Raw genomic sequence first — 19,968 nt, forward strand, 5'->3', positions numbered from 1 at the left:
TTCTAAGCTTGATTTCAGACTCACTATAAAAGAGAAGCTTAGATGAAAGCACTCTAAAGAGATTGGAACTCAGATTATGATACAAAAGAGTGACTTAAAAAGGACTATGAGCTAAAGAGATTGAATGAGATTTATATCACTTGAATTGCTTGAAAACTCTTGCTCTTTCCCTTGGACTTGATTGCCTTTTATAGATGCTTGCTTAAGTTTGAAGCTTGGCCTTCAAGTATATCAGTTGGAGGGCAAAATAGAGCTGTTACTCAGTGCTCTACCTTCAGCAGACAACTTCTGCATAATGTGCAGATTCTCTGTTCAGTCTTGGAACAGTCTTGATTTCCATTAGGCTTTGATCCATAAGATCCAAATAAGTATGAGCTGTTGCCAAGTGTATATGAGTTGTTTCTTACATCCTTCCACTGTCATGTATCAGATATAGCCGTTTGGATGCTCAGAAAAGGACTTATGACAGTTGGAGATGGTTTTGAAAAACTGTGTGCAGGATCAGTCTTGCATCAGTCTTGAAACAGTCTTGACTGCACCAGCAAATAAGATGAACCTTCATCCTTCCTTTCTTGTGGTATGCAGCTGTATAATAGCTCTAAGGGCTGATCAGTAGTAGCCTTAGCTTGAGAATAAAACCAGCTGGAATAGTACATGAGGATATAAGACAAAAATGTACTTCTATGACACCACATTGAAGAATGTTCCACTTGTGTACTTTTGCATAAGTACAATACAACTCATAGTTTAAATCTGGTTGTTCCTTTGTGATTGGTCCATGATATTATATCAGATGTATTCATTGGTTGGCCAATACCACAATTGATCAAGCTCATGGTTTTCTTTATGATAAGTGACTAGGAAAGCATATGCTTATTTTCCATCAAATGTTGTTGATCCCAAAAGAGATTATCTCCTGTAGTGATTTGGTCCATAAATCCATTGTAAAGTGCTTATTTGTTTTGTTCTTAGTTGACTTGAAAAACCAGAAAGCACTTATTCCAAAACGTGCTTATTTGTCAAAACTGCAGTCTGTCTGCTAAGAATGTTCTTAGAATGGTCTTGAAACAGCTTTGCAGGATTTTTACTTTGCAAGTGGTTTGTTAGAATCTATTTAATCTTATGCCACTCAAAAGCACTTGTTAGATAACAAAATGATCAGAATCATTTAAAATATAATTAAAGATGTTTGTAATCTTTAAAACATCAAAAGTGGATTTTGCCTCAACAATCTCCCCCTTTTTGATGATGACAAACTTCTTTAATTTAGATTTTAAAAATGATTTCTGATTTAATCAAATGATAAATGTACTAGTGTTTTTATCAAAAAGCTCCCCCTCAATTTATGCATTCAATTTCAAATTATCAAGATAAAATTGAGCAAGATAAAAGAAGTCTGAATCATAACATATTCTTAATCATTCATACTTCAAGTAAGCATTACAAACCATGTGTTCAGCAAGATTAAGACCAAAAGATGATTCAGAACAACAAGAAACAAACACCTAAGACTTAGATTACATAATGCTAGAAGTTCTATCCTAAGATTAAAACTTCCTACAATATCTAGTCATCAAAAGTTTTCAAAATATAAACACAGTACACAAAACAAACACAATACATAAGCAGAAATATTAAAAATCCTAGCATTCTTGAAACAAGCTTCTTCTTCTTTTTCTCCCCCTTTTGTCATCACAAAAAGTGGAGGGACTGCAAAGGCTTTTAAGGCGACACAGTAGGGCTGGAAGCATCAGATGATGGATCATTCTCTGGCTGAGGAAATTCAGGGATGTGTGGAGGAGGATGAGCTGGAGGATGAGGAATATTGAGAAGAGGACAAACATGCTCACAGAGCCAGGTGCGATAGTTTTGTTGTTCAAGCATGATATGCATAAGCAGATTGTTCTGCTGCATCATAGCTTCCAAAATCTTGGTGGTTTCTCTTTTGGTTTTGGAAACATCCTTTTCCATTTTGGTTCTCTTAGGTCTGGTGCTAGGACCAGCAGCAGCAGGATTATCAGCATGTGGAGCAGAATCTTCAATGTTTTGACCAGAGGAGCAAAAGGATTTTAGTGAGCCAAAGTGTGGTGGAAAGGAGGGTAATGAATTACCAGCAGAGTACAAGGGAATTTGAAGTTGGGGAGGTTCAGGACTTGGAATTTTAAGCAGGCTCTTAAGAAAATCAGAGCTTGATTGAGAATCATAGAATGGTGGAGAAAAAAGAGCTTTGTTGGTGAACCTTGGATTGGTGGATAATCCTTCAAGAACATGTGCAGCATTTTGGGAAAGAGTGGGTTGGTTGCTTAATCCAAAGCTTGAGTCAAATCCAAGTGAGACATCAAGATTAACAAAAGGAACAGAAATTGTTGGAGTAGGTTCCAAACTGTGATTTGCAGAGGAAGCAAGGTTGAGAACGTTCTCAGACTGTTCTACAATACCAGTAGCAGTTAAATTTTTGTCAGCTTCAAAAACTTCTCTCTTTCTTTTCTCACCTACAGTAGGTTCATCAGCTGCTTTCTTCATGTGAGATAAGTTTTTCAAATCAAATACTTTAGAGTTGTTAAAACTCTTTTCCTTTTTGAGTTCTACCTTGCATTCTCTAAAAACCTTGGTCAGATGCATTCCATAGGGTAGAGTGATTTTCTTAGAACCAGAAGATGCAGCCTCTATCATGTTGTGAATGATAACATAGGGTAGGTTCAGCTTTTTCCCAGTTCCCAGATGATGCATCACCATTAAATCTCCATCATAAACCTTCTCTCTAGTTCCTATTCTTGGGAAGATATGGTTTTGGACCATATTGAATAACACTTTGTATTCAGTTTTCAGGTAAGAAGCAGGTGGTTGAGGTAATTTTGCACCTTCAGCAACAAACATCTCCTGAATTAAATCCTCCTTTTTAACTTGAGCTTCAGAGTACCAAGTGTCTCCAATCAACTTGGCTCCATCAATGGGTAGATTGAGATACTCTCCTAAGATCTCAGGGGTTAGTTTGATTTCAACATTCCTAAGGGTTGACTTAATTTGATCATTCTCAGGATCAACTTTGGCATTGAAATAGAAAGCTTGAACTACTCTAGGGTAAACAGTTTCTCTCATTCTAAACAGGTGAGTCCAACCCTGTGATTCAGTAAGCTTCATCACATCAATACCCCCACTAGCTAGGTTTGCAAAATCATAATACCTACAGCTAGGGACAGGTTTCCCATTCCAGAATAAATCAAAATCTTCTCTTTCAGAGTAGTGAATGAGAGGGATTACCATGTTCTTGGGCAGCAGTTGAGTCAAAGTTGGTTCTTCAATTTCTGGAGATTTCCCTTTTTCTCCATTATTATCTGAGTTCTTCTCAGCTTCTTCTTCTTCAGAGCTTGAAGTTTTTCCTTTTTCAGCAACATATTTTTCCAGATGATCAAGAAATGCTTTGCTTGGAGTTCTTGCTTTGACAGAAGCAGATTTGGTGGTTTGAGTTGATTTGGACGGTTCAACAATTTGGGATAAGGGTTTGGTGTGACGAGTGAGAGAGGTGGTTTCCAATTCTTCAGAGTCACTATCATTTACTTCATAAATGGTGTTGTCTATGACAGGTTTCTTAGTTCCACCACTAGATAACAATCTAGCTGATCTTCTTACTTGAGGGATTTTGGTTGATTTGGATTTGGATTTTGTGTAAACAATGAAGGGTTTTGGAACAGTATTAGAGGGTTGAGGGTTTGATTTTGACACATCTTCCTGAGACAGTTTCATGATTGTTTCAGCAATAATCTTCTCAGCATTTCCTAATTCCACTGAGGAATTTGTTGGATTTTGTTGGTTAATTTCCGTATCAGAGTTAGGAGCGGTTGTGAATCGTTCAGAGATGGTTTCAGAGATGGGAGAAGGAGGTGGAACAGGCGGTTGAGATGGTGATTCAGTTTCAGTGGTTGGATGAGGAATGGGAGCAGGGACACGACCGGTGTTCTTGGTTCTAGCCATTGCGAAATTTTTGAAGGAGATGGATGAGTGAAGAAGTAACGGTTACAAAGAGATTTTAAGGAGAGAAGATAAGAGAAACTGTCTTGAGAATGCTAAGAGTGGAGTAGGTGTACTTGAGTACACTATTTGTCTTGGGACTCTAAGAAAACCTAACTAGTTCTTACACTAATTGTACTTGTCTATTAATTAATACAGTAATTTAAAATGTGTAGGGAGTACTACCGGTTTTCATAAGTTTATTACCTACAAATACTTAAATAATTTTTAATTAAAGTTGAGCAAGTGTTTTTAGACCTAAAACAAAGAACGTTCTAAGACTGTTCTTCAGATAGGACATTTCGTAATTTTTAATTTTTCTTTAATGAAATTGAAACGTTCTTCAACCAAGGGTTTAGTAAAAATGTCAGCTAACTGGTTTTCAGTATCAACAAAGGTTAATTCAACTTCCTTTTTATTAACATGATCTCTAATGAAATGGTGTTTTATTTCAATATGTTTTGATCTTGAATGCTGAATAGGGTTTTTTGATAAATTGATAGCACTAGTATTATCACATAAAATTTTAATATTTGTGTACCTTAATGAGAAGTCTTCAAGTTGGTTTTTGATCCAAATCACTTGAGAGCAACAATTTGCAGCAGACACATATTCTGCTTCAGTTGTTGAAAGTGCTATGGTATTTTGTTTTCTGCAACACCAACTTACAAGTGCTTCTCCAAGAAATTGACATGCTCCACTTGTGCTTTTTCTTTCCAATTTATCCCCAGCATAGTCAGCATCACAATATGCTATAAGATCAAAATGTGAACCCTTTTTGTACCATAGACCAGTATCTGGTGTTCCCACCAAGTATCTAAAAATTCTTTTGACAGCAGTGAGATGTGATTCTTTTGGAGATGATTGAAACCTTGCACATAACCCTACTGAGAAGACAATGTCTGGTCTACTTGCAGTCAAATAAAGGAGTGATCCAATCATTCCTCTATATTCCTTTTCAGATACATCCTTTCCTTTTTCATCTTTGTCCAGACTTGTTGATGGATGCATTGGTGTAGGCATAATTTTAGCCTCATTCATCTTAAACTTTTTGAGGAGATCTTTGACATATTTTTCTTGACTTATAAAGATTCCTTCTTCAAGTTGTTTGATTTGAAGACCCAAAAAGAATCTAAGTTCTCCCATCATGCTCATCTCAAATTCACTTTGCATGAGGGTTGAGAATTCTTCACACATTGTTTCATTTGTGGCTCCAAAGATGATATCATCAACATAAACTTGAACTACTAAAAGATCATTTTGGTTTTCCTTTCTAAAAAGTGTGGTATCTATTTTTCCTCTGGAAAAACCATTGTTTAAAAGGAAAGTGCTTAATCTTTCATACCAAGCTCTTGGAGCTTGCTTAAGCCCATAAAGAGCTTTAGTTAGCTTAAAAACATGATCTGGTCTATGTTGGTCAATAAAACCAGGTGGTTGATGAACATAGACTTCTTCATTTAAAAATCCATTTAGAAAAGCACTTTTGACATCCATTTGAAAAAGTTTTAAACATTTATGAGATGCATATGCAAGTAGTATTCTAATTGCCTCTAACCTGGCCACTGGTGCAAATGTTTCATCATAATCAATGCCTTCTTGTTGATTATATCCTTGAGCCACAAGTCTTGCCTTGTTCCTTATAACTTTTCCTTCTTCATCAAGTTTATTCCTAAAGACCCATTTAGTACCAATGATTGAATTTTCTTGAGGTTTAGGTACTAGCTTCCATACTTCATTTCTTTCAAATTGCAGAAGCTCTTCCTTCATAGCTTCAATCCATGATTCATCTATAATTGCTTCATCTATGGATTTTGGTTCTATTTGAGAAATCATAGCTAGATTGTTTTCTTTATTCTGAGTAGCTCTTCTTGTTCTTACACCATCTGCTGTACTTCCAATGATTTGTTCTTGTGGATGATAATTGACCATTTTCCATGTCCTTGGAGGAGCTTGTGAGGATTCTTCTATTTCATTAGTTTTCCTTTTCTGATTTGTAGTTTCCTCTTCCTCATCAGCAATTATGGTTGTTTGTTCCTCAAACTCATCAAACTTTACATGCATGCTTTCTTCCATAGCTTGAGTTCTTAGGTTATAAATTCTATATGCTTTTGAAGTTAAAGAATATCCTAAGAATATTCCTTTGTCTGATTTTGAGTCAAACTTACCCAGATTATCTCTAATATTAAGAATGTAGCAGTAGCAGCCAAAAATATGAAAATATGATATGTTAGGTTTTTTATCCTTCCAGATTTCATAAGGTGTTTTCTTTAAAACTTTTCTAATAGTTACTCTATTCAAGATATAGCAAGCAGTGTTTATGGCTTCAGCCCAAAAATACTTTTCCACATTTGATTCATTTATCATAGTTCTTGCCATTTCTTGTAGAGTTCTATTTTTTCTCTCTACAACTCCATTTTGTTGTGGAGTTCTAGGACAAGAAAAATTATGAGAAATACCATTTTCATTAAAAAAGGTTTCAAACAGAGAGTTTTCAAATTCACCTCCATGATCACTTCTAATGGAGATAATTTTTGTTTCTTTTTCATTTTGAACTTTTAAGCAAAAGTTTTTGAAAGCTTCAAAAGAGTCATCTTTTTGTTTTAAAAACAACACCCAAGTAAATCTGGAATAATCATCTACAATAACAAAACCATAATTCTTACCTCCAAGGCTTGTGGTTCTGACTGGTCCAAACAAGTCTATGTGAAGTAGTTCAAGAGGTCTTTTGGTTGAAATAAATTCCTTTATTTTAAAACTACTTTTTACTTGTTTTCCTCTTGCACATGATTCACATAACTTATCATTATCAAAGCTTATCTTTGGTAATCCTCTTACTAGATCAAGTTTAGAAAGTTTTGAAATGGTTTTCATACTTATATGTCCTGCCCTTTTGTGCCAAATCCACTTGTCTCTTTCAAGAGACACAAAACATGATTCATCAGGGAGTTCATCTAAGTATATGATATAAACATTTTTCTTTCTTGATCCATTGAAAAGAATTTTGTCAGAAGATGAGTGTTTGATTTCACATGTATCAGGTTTAAATATAACCTCAAAACCATTGTCACATAATTGACTAATGCTTATTAAGTTATGTTTAAGACCTTCTACATAATGGACATTTTCAATTTTAGCAGAGCTTATCTTACCAATTGTACCTTTACCTTTGATGGTAGCTGTCTCATTATTGCCAAAAGTAACTGATCCTCCTTCTTTCTTTTCAAAGGAAAGAAAGCTTTGTCTATCTCCAGTCATATGTCTGGAGCAACCACTGTCCAAGTACCATGGCTTCTTCTTGACTGTGAGAAGACATTCCTGCATTTATTTTTAGCATGTTTTTAGGTACCCATATTTTTCTGGGTCCTTGATGGTTAGTGTTATAATGACTCTTCTTATGTTGGTAAGAAGAATTCCTATATGTTTGTTTATGAGTTGATTTTTTAAGATTGTTCTGAGAACGTTCTAACAAATATTTCCTGTGATAATTTTGTTGTCTAGATTTTCTAAAACAAAAGGGTTCAAGATGTCCTTCCTTATGACAGTATGAACATTTGTATATGGGTTTATTTGGAACAAAAAGTTTCTTGTATAATTTTTGATTATTGTAATTTTCAAAACCTAGGCCTGTTTTGCTAGAACTGCATTTTTGGGATCCTAGAATATTTTCAAAGGTTTTAGTAGACTTTACAAATTTGTTTATGTCATTTTCAAGTTTTGAAATATTTTCTTTTAGTATTCTATTTTCTATTTGTATGTTAGGTTTGATTTGTTCCTTCTGATTTTCTCTAAGTTCTTCTAATTTTCTATTGTGAGCAATTTCCATGTTTTTGATTATCTCTTTTAATGTCTCATTTTCAGTTTTATATTCATCCTTTTCTTTGGAAATTTTGGTTACTTCTTCTTGAAGCTGATCATATTTTTTATTTAGACTTAAGCTATCATAAAATAAGTTATCAAACAGATGTTCAGTTTTTTGACAAGAAGAACAAGTTTCAGCATTTACCTCGTGTGTTTCTGATCTTGTCATAAGGCATACATTTGCTTCTTGTTCCTCTTCTTCTTCTGGGAGCTCATCTAATTCATCCCAGGTTGCCATCATTGATTTCTTTGCAAAAGGTTTTTTGAGTTTTGGACAATCACTTTTGTAGTGTCCAAATTGATTGCATTCATAGCATTGAATTTTGCTCATGTCAACCTCAGATTTTGCACTATTTCTCTTATTTGGAAATGTTCTTCTCATTTGATTTCTTCTCATCATGAGTCTTTGAATTCTCCTTGAGAGTAGAGCAAATTCTTCTTCATTATCTTCATCAAGCAAGTCTTTGCTAAAAAGAATTTCTTTCTGCTGAAGACATTCTTTTGTTTGAGAGTCCAAAGCAATCATCTTTTTCTTTGGAGATTTATCCTCTTGAAGTATTGCTTCATGAGCTTTAAGAGAACCAATCAAGTCCTCCATTTTAACTTCAGAGAGAGTTTTTGACTCTGTGATGGCTGTTACTATATGCCTCCATTCTTTAGGTAGACATCTTAGTACCTTCCTTACTCTTTCATGTGTGGTATATGTTTTTCCAAGAGAGTTGAGTTCATTTATGATGATGGTGAATCGTCCATACATCTGATCAATGGATTCATCTTCTTTCATCTCAAATAACTCAAACTTTCTTACACCAATATCAATTCTTGTTTCCTTGACACGACTGGTTCCTTCATGGTGAGTTTTGAGAGTTTCCCACATTTCTTTAGCATTTTTGCATTGCATGATTCTATCATATTCTTCCCTGCACAAAGCACTTTTAATAAATAATTGAGCTTTAGTATTTAAGAGTACCCTATCTGCTTCAGTGGTTGTCCATTCAGCTTGAGGCTTTGGAGTGATGGAGTCTTTTGCCAAAGGTGTGTATTCTCCATTTTCAACCACTGACCACATGTAATTGTCTTGTGATCTTAGGAACAGCTCCATTTTGTCTTTCCAATAGTAGTAGTCATTCCCTTCAAATAGTGGAGGCCTAGTTGATGATCCACCTTCTGAGATAAACTTTGCAGGTTTTGACATACTTCCTTCCTGAATCTTTTTCCTCTAAGCACTTGTTAGATGCTCAACCTTTAGAGGCAGAGCTCTGATGCCAATTGAAGTAGCAAAGTTTTTCACAAGGAAGGGGGGGTTTGAATTGTGAACCTTTTAAAATTAAACTTAAGTCACAAAATAAATGGTTAGTAATAAAATTATTTTTGTGCTCAGTGAGATCGTTCTAAGAATGATCTGTGCTGTGTAAAAACAGTTGCGGAAAATAAAAGTTTAAGGGAAAGAAGATAAACACAAAGAGTTATCCTGGTTCACCCCTAATCTTTGGGTTACGTCCAGTCCCCACCTCCTGTGAGTTTGTCCACTAGAATCACTTAAAAGTTACAGATCCAATACTTACAAATTCACCTTGATCTTGACCTAAGATCAACAACTTACCAAAGCTCCTAGAGCTTTGAACTTTCCTAGTCAACTTGACCAATCAACACTCAATCAATAGTCACGTATTGACTTGAGCAATTACAATATAGATGATTTGTTTCTAAGCTTGATTTCAGACTCACTATAAAAGAGAAGCTTAGATGAAAGCACTCTAAAGAGATTGGAACTCAGATTATGATACAAAAGAGTGACTTAAAAAGGACTATGAGCTAAAGAGATTGAATGAGATTTATATCACTTGAATTGCTTGAAAACTCTTGCTCTTTCCCTTGGACTTGATTGCCTTTTATAGATGCTTGCTTAAGTTTGAAGCTTGGCCTTCAAGTATATCAGTTGGAGGGCAAAATAGAGCTGTTACTCAGTGCTCTACCTTCAGCAGACAACTTCTGCATAATGTGCAGATTCTCTGTTCAGTCTTGGAACAGTCTTGATTTCCATTAGGCTTTGATCCATAAGATCCAAATAAGTATGAGCTGTTGCCAAGTGTATATGAGTTGTTTCTTACATCCTTCCACTGTCATGTATCAGATATAGCCGTTTGGATGCTCAGAAAAGGACTTATGACAGTTGGAGATGGTTTTGAAAAACTGTGTGCAGGATCAGTCTTGCATCAGTCTTGAAACAGTCTTGACTGCACCAGCAAATAAGATGAACCTTCATCCTTCCTTTCTTGTGGTATGCAGCTGTATAATAGCTCTAAGGGCTGATCAGTAGTAGCCTTAGCTTGAGAATAAAACCAGCTGGAATAGTACATGAGGATATAAGACAAAAATGTACTTCTATGACACCACATTGAAGAATGTTCCACTTGTGTACTTTTGCATAAGTACAATACAACTCATAGTTTAAATCTGGTTGTTCCTTTGTGATTGGTCCATGATATTATATCAGATGTATTCATTGGTTGGCCAATACCACAATTGATCAAGCTCATGGTTTTCTTTATGATAAGTGACTAGGAAAGCATATGCTTATTTTCCATCAAATGTTGTTGATCCCAAAAGAGATTATCTCCTGTAGTGATTTGGTCCATAAATCCATTGTAAAGTGCTTATTTGTTTTGTTCTTAGTTGACTTGAAAAACCAGAAAGCACTTATTCCAAAACGTGCTTATTTGTCAAAACTGCAGTCTGTCTGCTAAGAATGTTCTTAGAATGGTCTTGAAACAGCTTTGCAGGATTTTTACTTTGCAAGTGGTTTGTTAGAATCTATTTAATCTTATGCCACTCAAAAGCACTTGTTAGATAACAAAATGATCAGAATCATTTAAAATATAATTAAAGATGTTTGTAATCTTTAAAACATCAAAAGTGGATTTTGCCTCAACAGTCATCATTTTATTGTTTATGTACGTGAACTTTAGTTTCTTAAAAATGATGTAAGTCTTTATTTTATTCTAATTATTTCGTATGAATGTGATTTTAATTATTTTGTATGAATGTGGACAATTATAAACATAGAAAAAAATTAGAAATTACTTAACATGGATTCATTCATTCATTATATAAACATGGAAAAAAATTACATAAAATTAAAAGGAAAAGTTACGACGAGGGTCCCGCAACATTAGGACAATTATTTCTGTTATGATCCGGCATTCTACATAAACCACATAGGCGCTCTTTTTTGCCGAATTCGTCCATTTCGGTTCTAATGCGGTTCTTTTTTGGACGACCTTTCTTGACCCTTTTCATATCAGGACGGGGAAAAAGTTTCGGGCCTTCGTATGTCGGCCAATACATTTGGCCTTGAACCACTTGGAAGGTATTCTCATAAACGCGGCATACATTGGCAACTTTGAACACATCATCAATGTACACTTGATAGTCCAAATGAGCGTGAAAACAAGCAGCAATAACATGTGAACAAGGTAAATGTAATGCTTGAAATTTTCCACAGTCACACCATTTTTCTTCCAAGTGTACTTTAAATGTATCCTTTGGTCGGCCTTCGCGGGGATCCTCAGTTTCCTTCACTGCGAAACGTTGCCTATCATGACGAGTGACTACATGTGAGTGGGCCTTAGTCATTGCATCTGTTAGCCTTTTCTGACATGGCACAGAATACACCTGACCAGAAGCTAACACAGCCATTGCATCCATTCCGCGTGTTCCAAAAAGTGTCGCAGTCTTAGAGTATGTTACCGGAACTTCCAGTAACATATGGGAGACAGATTTCCCACGACTATTGGGAGCCATTCCTCCATCTAACGGCCGATCAGGATATTCTGTTAAGCTATCATGGCTGGAAGAATATCTTAACGAAATGCCCGAAAACCCCACCTACGAAATTCTCTTGATGCACCTAAGGGCATATATTCTTTATTTTTTGGGAAAATTTTTATTGCCCAACACCTCTGGCGATCGTGTGCATACTATGTACCTCCCATTGTTGGAAGATACACAAACAATAAGAGGATATAGTTGGGGTTCAGCTTGTTTGGCAACGTTGTATAGGGGCATGTGTGATCTCGCAGATCAAAACCAACCAACCAAAACCATGTCCGGATGTGCCTTACTTTTACAGGCATGGGCACGTTGCCGAATAAGGGAATTTCACCACGAGAGAACTAGAAATCCAGCGTCCGATAGGCCATTGGCTCTAAAGTAAGTATCTACTAATTTATTTATTTTTGAATCAATCTATTAGAATTTAATAATAAATATGTATATTTACTATGATATTAATCGTATCGTGAAAATATTATTTTAGGTACGTTGCATCCGGAACAAGGTACTCTGGCGGTCCGGACCACGACGTACAAGGCGCAACAAACGTGCTCGACCGTTTAACGGACAACGAGGTAATATATATTCTCTTAATATTTATTTGTTTTTTTTAAACTAATTAAATTCATACACTAACAAATCTCTAATTTGTTTTTAAAAATATCAGTTTAATTGGACTCCTTATGACGTCAGCCAGTGCTTATATCCAGAGGACGTTGCATGTTGGTCAGCAACCACATTTCTCATAAACTTTGAGGTTGTAGAGTTTCATCAGACCGACAGGGTCCGTCTTCAATTTGGATTTCAACATGCGAGATTTCAGGGCGTTCCCCAAGTCATGACGAGTTACCACAATACAACAATGCGATCATCGGTTCATGATTGGGCAGCCAAATTTATGGTTGAAATCCAACACTGGAATAATCGTCATAATTGTGTCCTCGTTGGAGATCAGGTGGATGGTGTACCTATGCACTCAACGGAGTTCTTGAATGATTATACAAGGTTCAACATGCCATATCTCTCTTCAGAACATTATTTATTTGATCCACGCCCACGTCCTGATGTGCAGCAGAATACATTTACCCAACATACCGATATCCCAGACCCACCATCTTTTTCCCCTCAACAACAACATACATCCCAACCATTTACCCAACAACCATTTACCGACCAATATCCAAATAGCCAATCCAATTTTTTTACCCCATTGCCATACACCCGAAATTTTTTCGACGACCAATCATGTCAATCACCGGGAACTCAACGGTTCAATGAAAATGCTTACCACCCCGGTGAACCCCAACAAACCCAACAAACCCAACATATCCCCCTACATTGGGGTTCTGCTGTACCGGACGATATGTTAAATTCAACGTGGGCTGCTGGTGAAGGTTCCTCGATGTCTCAAAGTTTTAATCAACTCGAGAACTTTCTTAACAGGGACGATACAAATGCGGAAGAGGAATTATATGGACGAGGACATCCGAGGAATGCAGGTCCTCCACCTTGTGGCACCGGAGGCCATCGTAGACATTAGGAATTTTAGTGTTTTGTTCGTAATTATTTATTTATTTATATAATCGTCTTGTAATAATTTTTTTTTCATCAAATAAAAAAAACAATTTCTTTATTCATCGAATATTTGTTCATCAAATAAATAAAATCAAATAAAAAAAAAATTAAAAAATTTTCAAACAAAACTCTTTTCTTTCTCTCCCTCCCATGCATTCAAAAAAATTTCAAATCTCCTCCTAATGCAGCAAGCCACGCACGCGTCTGGAAAAAACAGCAAGGAGCATAGCGCCATTCTGAATGGCTTGATGCATGTGTGATAGCGCCATTTCAAATGGCTTGATGTTGGGAAAAGCAGTCTGGTACAGGGGACACAGAAAAAGCAGAAAAGCAGTCAATAGCGCCATTCAGAATGGCGCTATCACATGGCCATGGCGCCATTTCAAATGGTGCTACCCAGTTGGTCTTCTGTCAGAGGTGCATTACGGGAAAAAAAATTGAGAGGGGGGTATTACGGGAAATAAGAGAGGGAGAGGGGTATATTTTGGGAAAAAAATCCTGATGGTGCTCTCTTGTAAGGAAGAGCTGAACTTGAAATACCCTTACCGCGATTGTGCATACGCCCCATGATGAATGAATGATAATCGAGAAGAACAAGATTTGTTGCGCTTGGGTTAGTAACAACAACCAATGATGTTTTAGTCAAAATGAAAACCAATGATATATATATATATATATATATATATATATATATATATATATATATATATATATAGGGGAGGGATCAAATTACACCGGTGTAACATTTGAGTAATGTTACACCGCTCAATAACGCTTTAACGAATACAAATTTTATAAAATCGACCGTCGGATTGAAAGCTTATATCGTATAGATCATCCATGTTAAATTTTATAAAATTCTAAAATCGTTTGATATGTTTTTTAGATAGATCAAAATTAACGGTATTCAATAAAAACGCATAAACCATTAATTTTGATCTATCTAAAAAACATATCAAACGATTTTAGAATTTTATAAAATTTAACATAGATGATCTAGACGATATAAGCTTTCAATCCAACGGTGGATTTTGTAAAATTTGTATTCGTTGAAGCGTTATTGAGCGGTGTAACATTACTCAAATGTTACACCGGTGTAATTTGATCCCTCCCCATATATATATATATATATATATATATATATATATATATATATATATATATATATAGGGGGCTGCTAATTTAGACCCAGTTGGGTCTAAATTAGCAAGGTGCACCTTTTGAGTTGGACAAAAATACCCTTTCTTTTTTTTAAAAAAAAAAAAAAACATATTGGCGCTGATCAAGTGTCGCGCGCCTACCGCAGGACCACCGTTACAGACCGTTGATTTCCATCAGACGGCCAAGATATGATCTCATCATGGCTGTCGGATCAATCAGACAGTCCAGATCATCCATCTTCATGATAAGCCAGCGCGTGCACCACACTAGATCTGCGCCTGGAGAGAGAAAATTTCATTTTAAAAAAGCAGGACACGTGTCAACTGCTGGGTGGTTGGCGTGTTTTTTTTTCATTTAATACTTTAAACTCAATTATTTCGTTGTAAATTAATTTTTTATTTTTTTATTTTTATACCAAAATTCATAATTTTTTTTTGTCTACAAATAGAGACTTGGTTCGTTTGATTTGGACACAAAAAAAAAAACTCAATTTTTCACTACCTTTAATTATCTTTATATAATACTGTGAAACCATTTAGCTGGTAGAATGGTTTCACAGTATAACTCTCTGAAACCATTTTACTGGTAGAATGGTTTCAGTGAGTAATTTCTTAATTGTTTGCTTCTGAAACCATTCTGAAACCATTTAGCTGGTACAATGGTTTCAGAGCGTTGTACTTTGAAACCATTTCACTGATAGAATGGTTTCAGGGGAGTTGATTTTTAATTGTTTGCTTCTGAAACCATTTTACTGCTAGAATGGTTTCACAGTATAACTCTTTGAAACCATTCTTCCAGCTAAATGGTTTCAGAAGCAAACAATAGTTTTTAATTACCGTTTTATCTCATTTAATTAACGAAAAATAGTTTCAGGTCTCAAAAACTTTCATAAAATATACCAAAAGTTCCAGAATATTATCTAATATTTTATTAGAAACAAATAAAAAAACAATTGGTTTCAGAGTACAAATCTATGAAATTATTATTATTATTTGTTAAATGGTTTTAAATAATTAGCGGAATTTGTGAAAATAATTTCATGACTTGAACTAGGGAGAGTGAGGTACACAAGAGGGTTCTAAATAATTCATAGTACTTTACATAAAATTTTGGAAATTTTTTATGGAATTATAATATTTTTAATTACCTTTTTACTCATTTAATTAACTAAAAATAGTTTCGGGTCTCCAAAAATTTCATACAATATACCATAATTTCCAGAATATTATCTACTATTTTATTATGAAAAAAAAAAAAAAAAATAGAGCCTCCCTGAGGCCGCACGCGCCCCCACGCGCCGCCGGTGAGAGTGGGCGTGGGCGACGCGCACTGTTCATCGTCCCTCCCACCCGTTTTATGCAGAAACGGGTCGTGCGACCCGGTTTTTGACCCGGTTCGATCTCCCTCAATACTCAACGAAACTCGACGTTCCTTATATGGATTTTGATCGTTTTTCAATTTTACAAAGGTTTCCGGTATTAGTTTTTGAAATAGGCGTTCGATTCGCACGTAAAATGAGGTCGAAATTTGGAAGAAATTTAAAAAATGTAATAGTTGTTCTATTGTTTCAAAAAAAAAAAAAAGGGTATTTTTATGATGCAAATTACATACATGCCCCAGTTGCTCTATTGTTTCAAAAAAAAAAAATGGGTATTTTTGTCCAACTCAAAAGGTGCACCTTGCTAACTTAGACCTAACTAGGGTCTAAGTTAGAAAACCCCATATATATATATATATATATATATATATATATATATATATATATGATTTTTTCTAGGTTACCTTTACAAAGAGGTGTGCAACCAGCACCATGATGTGGATCCAATTAAAATTAAACAATTGTATTATTTATCTCTCTCACATTTTAATTATTATTTTACAGAGTATTGTATATACTTTTGTTATTTTCACAATTGACCTAATCTTTATATTGTTTATTAACTTAAATTATTATTGGAAAAATCAATTAAAATAACATCACAATGCAATTAAAAAAATACAACATCGTCGTTCTTCATCAACATCCTGTTAAAACTTGGGATCAAGAAACCCAGAGCTAAAACCCATAATTAATCTTCTTCCTCGTTGTTTTTTTTTTTGTGAGCATTCAAATCTATAAATCTATAATCTATAATCTAGCCACTCTATTCTCTCATGCATTTGCCATTAAATGCTATTACTTTCTCCGGTCATATATATAAAGAACACTTTGATTTTTTTTGTTGTTGTTCTTTTTATAAAAAAAAGTCTTTAATTTTATTTTTTATTAAATAGATAATCTCTTGTATACCCTTATTAAATTGTATAAAATACAATTTAATCCAATGTTATGCATTAATTACACAAACATATTCCCAATGTTAATTTTTTTTTTAAAAAAAAAAGCTTCCTTGATACGTGTGTTTTTTTTAAATGTATTCCTTATATATAGGACCGGAAGGAATATTACAATAATTAATAATTAAATTAATATATTAATATATTTTATCAATTCATATTTGAATAGTGAAAAAATAAGTTGTACTCATTAAAAGAATTTATTGCAAAATCATAAACAAAATCAATATAGTGCCAAAATTTTAGTGTACTACATCCTCACAATTTTTTTTACGATTACATCGTCACAATTGTACCGCACGAAGAGCACCAATATCGGTGCTTTTTAGTCGTTCCTAAACTGAAACCAATATCACTGCATAACAACATTGTTACTTTAGTTTTCCTTCTATCAGAAAACTTACACATTGCTATGATTTTTTTCTTCAAAGTTGTTATTTTACCTATGGTGTCGATCAATACACGTAAATTACAATTTTTATTTTGAGGGAACCTGAAAATACACAAATTAGTTTAAATAAAAATCAAACTTATAATAAACCAGTGTTTACAATTTATTTACGTTAACAGAATAAAAAACGCGGATCACACAAACGTGCCGCTAGTATACAATAAATATCATCATCATCAACAACAACAACACACACTCCACCACCACCCCCCGCAAATGGCAGATTCAAACCTATGCCAGGCAGATCATGTCCTCATACATTTACCATACCAACCAAGTGAATCGGCAGCTTATTTTCCATTTTTTTTGGTACAAGCTTATTTTCCATTATTATAAAACAAATTTTAATATTCTATAAAGTCTCTAATTTTTTCGTATTTAATGAATATTTTCTGTCAATGTAAATTAATTTTTACAATGACATTCAATAGGAATCAAACATTTGTCCATGTCATCTATATATATAAATCCTAGATAGTTGTGGAATTGTCTATCTAAACCCTAATCCACAAACCAATGAAAACTTTTCATTTAGCCATATCATCCACTTACATTCATTTAATGTGGGGTACTAATTGTAATTATTATTATTATTATTATTATTATTATTATTATTATTTTGGTTTATTATTCATTTACATTTTTTTGTTCATTTTATTATTTTTTGTATTTTATTGTTTTTTTTTCAAAAAGGTTAATGTTTTTGCTAATAATCTTTTGTCCAATCTTTGTAAATATAAAGAGTTGGTCGATTGTCAGGACTACTTTCTAATGTTAGTAAAAAAAATAGATAAAATAAAGTTTACTAATGGTTGTTATGTCCTGTATGATTTTTATCATATTCGATATTTGAGTATGAGTTAAGTTGGTTTATTTTTGCTCCAATAAGTTTCAAATTAATATAAATGTCAAATTCGATAATACAGTAGTTTTTTTGTAAGAGATAATAAAGTAGTTTATCCAACTCAGAATCCTCCAATGAGATTTATAATATAAATAAAAACTTATGTTTCAACATCGATTGTTTTCCATGGTCAATTATATGTTGTCATTTCCATAGTTATTTTGAAGAATGAGTTAAAGATATTGCTAATCAATATTAATGAAGAAGATACCAAAGTAACTTCAAATCTGATGTATAAATAAATTTTTTAAATGTATAAGCATCGATATATATAATTCCTAGATAGTTGTGCAACCACTAATCTAACCACAGTGTATGAGTATGATCATAAACCGTTTTCATAGTGACATGACAATTTATGGATTACCAACTTATTTTGGTATAGATGCAATATGATCCATTGTAATCTTTTCGATATGTATAAACACATCTTTAATATCTATCTTATATTTACATCACTTTATTATATATTTTTTTAAGGAACATCACTTTATTATTATTATTATTATTATTATTATTATTTTGTTTTTATTGATGTTATTATTATAATTTTCATAATACTTATTGTTTCAATTTATACGAATGATTTTTCAACATTATAATATAAAATACCGCATAACACCCGTGCATCGCACGGGTGTGGGACTAGTACAATTATAATGGGGCATAGTGGATGATTTGACAAAATATACAGTTGATATTGATTACGGTGTAAAATTAATTCGGACCGTAAATACATAATACATATACATTTTTCTCAAATTTTTTGACGCACTAAAAATAAATTTGTTAAAAATAAAATAAAAAGACAAAAAAAACAAATAAAAAAAATCACTTTCCACCTGCGGTTCCATCTTTCTACTTCAAAGAAATAACACCAGCACTCACAAACTAACATAAATTCACCACTCTTCATTTCCACATTAACCCCGACCCGAAAATGCGAACCAAATCGGAGAACCCGGTTCAACAAACCTCAACCACCACCGTAACTGACTCATCCTCCGCCGCATCAATAGATCCAATCTTCCACCTCATTCGCATCCTCCCCTTCAGCTTCCTCCGTCCACCACGTCTCCGCTTGAAGCTTCCATCCATCTCCCTTCCTTCATCCAACGTCGTCTTCGCCCTCGTCCTTCTCACCTACTTCATGGTCGTCTCCGGCATCGTCTACGATATCATCGTCGAGCCTCCCGGTATCGGTTCAATGCAGGATCCATACACCGGAGCTGTACGACCTGTTGTTTTCATGTCCGGCCGTGTTAACGGTCAGTATATCATTGAAGGTCTTTCTTCTGGATTCATGTTCGTTCTCGGTGGAATTGGTATCATAATGTTGGATCTTGCTCTTGATCGGAATCGTGATAGATCTGTTAAGCTTTCTTATGCTTCTGCTGGTATTTCGTCGATTGTTCTTGCTTATGTTATGAGTATGCTCTTCATTCGTATCAAGATTCCTGCTTATCTTAGATGAATTTGCTTCAGTTTTATGGATTTTTGTTGAATTTATAGTTTTATTGTATCTGAGATTTTGGCATTTTATTTATGGCTCCCGATTATGATCATAGTTTAGGGTTGCTAAATTGAAATGCGTAGTTACTGGATTTGATTTTGTCATAATTATATTCTAAGTACTTTAGTTGGTTTGGTATACTTGAAATTGGGGGTAAACATTTTAGCATATGATTGTTGTAGATGTATTATATGTGCTTTTTGTTGTTTCGTTGATGTTCGATGATTTATCTGTGGTTGAATTGTGGTTTGTGTCAATGTCGTAAAATAGAACCTATAGCCACCTATGAAGCTCGGACACTCTTTAGATTAGGCGTCGGACTTGAGT

General features: G+C 34.3%; 3 protein-coding genes across 3 annotated transcripts; 1 reads left to right on the forward strand and 2 right to left on the reverse strand.

The window, feature by feature from the left end:
* Positions 1 to 7,249: 7,249 nt before the first annotated feature.
* Positions 7,250 to 9,061, reverse strand: LOC123886125. Its single transcript, XM_045935465.1, has one exon. It carries the CDS (start codon positions 9,059 to 9,061, stop codon positions 7,250 to 7,252), a length of 1,812 nt encoding a protein of 603 aa, XP_045791421.1.
* A 1,955-nt stretch (positions 9,062 to 11,016) lies between these two features.
* On the reverse strand, positions 11,017 to 11,670 carry LOC123886126. The gene has a single exon (XM_045935466.1). The coding sequence runs from the start codon at positions 11,668 to 11,670 to the stop codon at positions 11,017 to 11,019; it is 654 nt and encodes a 217-aa protein (XP_045791422.1).
* A 7,311-nt stretch (positions 11,671 to 18,981) lies between these two features.
* LOC123884544 (oligosaccharyltransferase complex subunit ostc-like) lies at positions 18,982 to 19,781 on the forward strand. The gene has a single exon (XM_045933658.1). It carries the CDS (start codon positions 19,069 to 19,071, stop codon positions 19,600 to 19,602), a length of 534 nt encoding a protein of 177 aa, XP_045789614.1. The 5' UTR covers positions 18,982 to 19,068; the 3' UTR covers positions 19,603 to 19,781.
* Positions 19,782 to 19,968: the final 187 nt, after the last annotated feature.

Source organism: Trifolium pratense, linkage group LG5, assembly GCF_020283565.1.
Source record: "Trifolium pratense cultivar HEN17-A07 linkage group LG5, ARS_RC_1.1, whole genome shotgun sequence".
NCBI lineage: Eukaryota > Viridiplantae > Streptophyta > Magnoliopsida > Fabales > Fabaceae > Trifolium > Trifolium pratense.